This window comes from Emydura macquarii, unplaced genomic scaffold (assembly GCF_026122565.2).
Source record: "Emydura macquarii macquarii isolate MOO-44397 ecotype Brisbane River unplaced genomic scaffold, CSIRO-AGI_Emac_v2 contig_1498, whole genome shotgun sequence".
Lineage (NCBI taxonomy): Eukaryota > Metazoa > Chordata > Testudines > Chelidae > Emydura > Emydura macquarii.
The window spans coordinates 135,047-141,417 of NW_027131635.1; the positions used below are offsets into that span (position 1 = coordinate 135,047).

A 6,371-nucleotide genomic window follows, 5' to 3' on the forward strand; every position below is an offset into this window, starting at 1 on the left:
GTTTCTATTTAATATTTTCAAATGAAATAATTTTTTTTTCATTTCAAAATGTAAATCTGAAATAACATTTTTCTACATTGCATCTGAGAGTTGAGCTGGGAACTCTAGGATACTTACCCAGAGGGCACAGCAACTGGATTGTGTTTATAACAGTGCTAGCATAGAGGTAGGGCAAATCTGCAATGATTCTTAACATCAGTCACCATGGCAAGTGAGGACACCATGAATCATTTGTGCTTAAACCATGTCTATCCTACTATTTAATAAAGAAACAGTTCCAGTCTCCAGTGGAGACCCAGCCTGCGTGTTTGGGAGGTGAAATGTGGGAGTAACTGAGCTGTTTGTCTCAGCTATTGATGTTTGGTTGCAGACAGTTTCCTGTCAAGTTGGCTGATTAGGTTAGCAGCATTGGTTACCCTCTGAAAGCTCTGCACCATGGAAACAGCTATAAATAGCTGTGTTGGGGCAGGAGTGGAAGTGGGGCTCTTGTGTGTTTGTAACAGAAGGCTCAGAACGTGAAAAAAGCAGAAAATACTGTAGAAAAGATTCTAGACATTATAGGAGTTTGCAGTGTTGTTGTAGCCATGTTGGTCCCAGGATATTAGAAAGACTAAGTGGGTGAAGTAATATCTTTTATTAGGCCAACTTCTGTTGGTAAAAGAGACAAACTTTTGAGCTGAAGAAGAGCTCTGTGTATCTCAGAAGATTGTCTCTTTAAAATGTCCCCGTGTTTTGAGCATTCTGCATATGGTGCAGGGATTCTTGTGAGCAATGTGAGTATGGCACTTCTCATGTATAAGGTATAAGCCTTAAAAAGACATTCATATTTCCTCTGTTAGCTGCTACTGACCTTCTAATGAAAGGACAGCCAGACAATCTCTCTCATGCAGCTGAAAAAAGAAACAGAGCATAACCTGAATTATTTGCAGCTTGAGACAGAACCAGTAATTACTCACTGTGAATTTTTTCCTTGTTTGATATATTTATAAATCTGTAATATCTTTTAAATATATATGAAGTTGCCCCAGAATTTCCAGTCTGCTGCACCAGAATGCTGGAATATCCAAGGAATTTGCTGCAGAATTTAATCTCAGTTTTTCTTGGAGTACATGGGGTCTTATCTTTCTAAACCTTTGTGAGAACTTTTGGGATGAAAGTTACTAAATGTGATTTTATTAGAGCTGGTTGAAATTTTTTACTTGTAATATTTTCCAATAAGAATTGCCGTTTTAAAAAACATAAAACTTCCGTGAAATTTTTTTAAATAACCTGTTTTTTTCACTGAAACAACAATTTTGAAATTTTGAAATGTGGAGATATTTAGATTTTCATTTTCCCCTCTTGATCCTCCTCTTTTCCTATTTACCACTGAAGACAATAATATGTATCATGTCTGGATTTTTTGCACATTTTCCGTTTTCCCTTTTTCCTTTGACTGGTCCAACTTCTGAACACCTCCTCAGCTGTGGAAAAGTTGCAGAGAGGCAGAAGGAAAAATTAAACAACATACTGCTGTCACTCTACAACTCTTCCAAATTTGCAGAAGTTCTGAAAAGTTATAGAGTAACAAAAGGAAAAAGGAAAATATGACAAAATTGAAGAAAAATAATCCCTGGACATCATTTCATTGCATTCTATGACAAAAAGGAAAACAGGGATAGAAAGAAAATCAAAATTTTAAAATTCAATTTTTAAAAAAATTCTAAGATTTTGGGGAAAATATTTCATGGACAGTTTTATAAAAGTGAAAAATTGATTCATTTCAAACTCTGCAAAATGAAAATAATTTCAAAATATCAAAGTGTCTCACCAAATTGGTTTTCCATTTATTGACCAGTCCTAGATATTATTGTTATTTACTGCATAGTAAGTTCTCCTTACCTACATAGTAACTTAACAGGCTTCCACTGGTCCAAATGGTTTCTTGTAGGAATGCTGAGCTGTTACATGCAATATAGCTGGCAGTAACTGGTAGGTAACCATATATAGAGAGACAAAAAATTTTGTAATCTCAGCCAAAGGGGGTTGTAGTTGAACAATAATGGCTGTGAGAAATACGAGAAACCATACTGGGCACTGCTGTATCCCTTAGGTTTTCAGGTATGTGTGTGTTTCTGGAAACATGAAAAAGAAAAACATGTTGAACTCATCCTACAGACTGAAACTCTGCGGTAACTGGAACCTATGACTATCCCTTTTTCATACATGAAAGGCCAATGTGAATGTCTCACCTGTGGTCTCAGAGCTAAGCAACATAGCTGAGGTCATGACTTCTTCCCTGAAAGAACCTTACAAAAACACCTCCACAGAAAGTATTAGCAAGTGTCTTCTTCACACTTTTCCATCACTGTAAGGGCTCTGTTCATAGGTTTTGAAGGATTAGATTTTTATCGGTAAATGTCGATAAACGGTGATTTCACCATACACACACACACCGATAAGAAAATATTTCCAGCGATAAGTGCAGAAAATTACAGATAGGCAAAGTAAGAAAAATGCTGCTTGAGAACATATTAGAGTTTGATTTAAGCTAAAATTTTGACATAGGATGTTGACTGTGTTTTAACAATTATTTCGCTTTAATTTTTTAAATTTCAACATCTACTGTCATTAAATATTATCTGACCCTCTTTGACTTCCCATAATTGTAACAATTTAAGTTGATTAAAATCTTTTTAAAAATTGCTTAAAACTCATAATAAACAAATAAATATTATCCATCAAAATTATACAAAAAATAAAATTGAATTCTGCCAAGCCTTTCTATAGGACACTAGGGAAAGATTCCTATTTCATCATAGTATAACGTAAGCATCATCACCCAGAAATTGCCTGCTGAGATGTATATAAATTTGTTTTCTTCACCATTTAATTGGTTCCATCTAGACTTTGAAGTTAACACCATGAGCATAATGAGCATCACTTTACTTCTGAGAGGCTAGCCCCTTTACTCGGACTTGTTTGTGTTGGGATAGAGGCGTTTAGATTTCCTGTGTGGTTACAACTGGTATTGTTAATTGCAGAGTGAATAATTCTTCATTTCTCCACTGTCCTGCTTCAAGCAGATTACTCAGAAGTGATTCCAGAGACTCCTCTACCAAATACAGGACAAGGACAATTACACCACATTGTATTCCAAGTTTTCAGCTTCTTGCTAAGGATCTGCATGTCCAAACAAAGATATACTTCTTGGCCAAATGCTTCTGGTGCTTTTATCGTTAGAGAAGTATATCACTGCCATAAATAAATACACTTGTGCTGTAAATTCAGAAAGCTGTGTGAGATTATATTAATGTGTGACTTTTTAATTCTTTGGTGGCACAGTTTAGTACAAGCAGCAAGAAAAAGTATATTAAAGGAATTATTATTTTAGGCAACTCATATGACACACAGTTCTCTCCTGTTTTAGTGTATTATGCTTTGTCTTTAGAAATGGACGCAAACTGAAAAACTTGATCCATAAGCCAATCAACTTTGGGGAAGTTCAGGTCCATATCAGGTTTTGCAGCTAGCCTCCTCTCTGCTAATTTCTTATTTTATTCCAGTAAAACACAGTCGTGTAAAATACAGTCTTTCCACTCTTATACTCCACTAGAAATGAGAAAGAAAGAGACAATCTACACGAATACAAAATTCTGTACTCCTCCTAAGCGGCAGTTGAATCAAAGACATGAAAATGCAGAACGCAAAGGTATAGTAAATTATCAAGCTGCTGATTTTCTTCTTTTTGTTGTACTGTCCTTAATTAAACAATTTACGACTTCCACTGGCTCAAGATCAGATTTTAAGGATAATAAAATACAAATATTGTCTGTTATATCAATCAACACCACATTAGATAGGACAAAAGCAGGGTGGTTTGAATGTGAAGGACTCTGACAGACAAGATAAATGTATTGCAAACACTCTTATGGGTTGCCAGGAGTAAACTGATCATTTAATCAGCAGAAGTGTTGTTTGGTTTTCAGATTTGGTTGCATGTTATCTGACATCAGATGCTCAGGAAAGTGGCTCATTCTGCCCATCTGTATGTTTACTGTCTTCTTCCCAGCTTCTCCTGCTCCATCTCTTCCCTGGAAGATCACTGCAGTGATTCTGGGGCTCTTCTGCGTGGTGTTGTTAGGAGTCTCAGTGGCCTTGGCTATCAAATGTAAGTATTTTCAGGAAAGGCACTGAGCTTCTGACCTGAGCCATTATAAATATTTTATGGTTCCTTTACAGATCACTCCTGTCCAGGATGTCCCAACCAGTGGGTAAGATATAGAGACAGCTGTTACTACTTCTCCCAGGTGAAGAAAGATTGGAATTCCAGCTGGAACTTCTGCTCTAAACAAGAATCTGGGCTCTTGGTAATCAGTGACACCAAGGAAATGGTAAATGCCAGTAATGCAGCCAAAACTGTAGCGATCCAATGGGTAGATGTAATAGTTTGGAGCTTTGGAGCTAGCGCCGATTGAAAATTTTCCATCAACCATTTTTTTGGACAGAAAATTGGTGTTTTGACTAAATGAAAATTTTCATACCAAGTGTCTGTTGTCCTCACAAGTTTTAGATTTTGGAAAACTGAACACCCAAAACCTGAAAATTTAGGGGGTTTGACTGAAATGTTTTGATTTTCATCTGAAAATTTTCAGTTTTCAGTTTCTGAAAATCAAAATATTTCTAGTTTCTAGGGTTTGGAGTTTTAGATGGATAGCCAGAAAATAAATTTTCCACAGAAAAAAATACTATCTTTGGACCATCTCTACCTGTGAGATTATGGGAGACTGATATTTGGTGCAGAGTCCCATATGATTATGGGAGAACAGACATCAGAGATGGAGACCTCTAAGATTATGGGATGAATGACATCTGGTAAAGAGTTGTTTAGCCCCTTTCATTTATAGTTGACAGACAACTGAGTGATGAGATCTGCTCCTACTCCTCCACATGCATCCTGCAGGTGTGAGGTCTTTGATCCACTCCACTACCGGTAGGGATCACCACTAGTTCCCAAATTCTCAATTCTGGTGGGTCTTTCCCACAAATCCTATCACTCAAGGGATTATTAAAGAGAGTGAAATTATTTGGCTCCCAGAGCAGGTGTTAGTCGGTGGAAATCACAATGGTCTTTCTGGAAGATTGGACTATTTCACTCCCTTACATTATGTCACTGTTTTTGCCCATCAGAACTTGAATTTTCAGGGTGATTCTGTTCAGATCTTTTGTCCCTTCTGTCTTTCTTCCCCTTGTAGGACCTGTTCTCTGTGATGCATATAGAAGCCCACTGGATTGGATTGAGGAACAGCAGCTCTGGCTGGGCCTGGGAAGACAGCTCAACATTCACTGATATAAAGTTAGTTTGATTCAAGTTTTAGTTTTGGGGTTTTCAGTTGTATTGTATTCCATAAAACAGATGCTGAGCACCTTACTCAATGTTTACTCAGGAAAAACCCCTCGGAGGGTGTTGAGGTAATATTATGTATAACTAATATACTCTCTTTTTACATTCACCTCATTAACCAGAATACAGGTGGAGTAAAAAGTGAGACTGTTTCTCTTTTGGCAGGACATCATTCACTGTTCTTCCCCCACCCCATCTGTGTTCCTTTTATGTCTTTTGCAGGGTCAGCTCTAACAGCCCCGTGCAGCACTGTGGTACTCTGTGGAAGGGTGCTCTCCAGGCCTCAAGCTGTAAAGCTCCTCTCCCATACATCTGTGAGAAATCCCCCAAGTAACCTCCTTCTGCGCTTTCCCACAGAATAGTCTTCACTCACACCCAGCCAATGGACCTGAATCCGATCCCATCACAGAGGCTCCTAGCTTTGTTCACATGAGACAAGCTAGACAGTGGTCCTAGGCAGTTAGCAGCACGCGCTGCCTTGTGGGACACCAAGGTTTGATTTCTGCTGTAATGTCGGGATCCAATCGTGTCTAAGGACCTAGTTAAAGCAGCATCAGTTTAATGCAAAAAAGCTAAAGTTCTCGTCAATACACATATTGTTGATGATCTTTGTATTTCTATTTTCAGCACAGTTGTATTTTGGCCCTGACTATCAGACATGAAAATTTGTTTTAAAAACTCCATAAAGGAAAATAATGGGACAATGTTAAATATTTCTCCTTTGATGATATCTGATTGTTGTATTTGGAGTGAAGTAAGCAGCATGAGTAGGATTAAACTGGATTTTTTATTCATTCACAAAATGTTACAGTTATACTCTTTCTTTCTCCCTCTAGTGTTCTTAAGTAAATATTATATTTACTTACTTCTATTCTATTCAATTAATCTTTAAATACAACATTTTCCCCTAAGGGAGGGAAATACTCTGGGGTGACTCATATTTCAGGCTAAATTGATTTACCATTCACCCCTTTTTTCTAAGCAATTT

General features: G+C 37.3%; 1 protein-coding gene across 1 annotated transcript; it reads left to right on the forward strand.

Moving 5' to 3' along the window:
* Nucleotides 1-3,597: 3,597 nt before the first annotated feature.
* Nucleotides 3,598-6,160, forward strand: LOC137157427 (killer cell lectin-like receptor subfamily G member 1). Its single transcript, XM_067554677.1, has 5 exons — nucleotides 3,598-3,691; nucleotides 4,052-4,150; nucleotides 4,222-4,373; nucleotides 5,235-5,335; nucleotides 5,606-6,160. Exons 1-5 carry the CDS (start codon nucleotides 3,598-3,600, stop codon nucleotides 5,715-5,717), a joined length of 558 nt encoding a protein of 185 aa, XP_067410778.1. The 3' UTR covers nucleotides 5,718-6,160.
* Nucleotides 6,161-6,371: the final 211 nt, after the last annotated feature.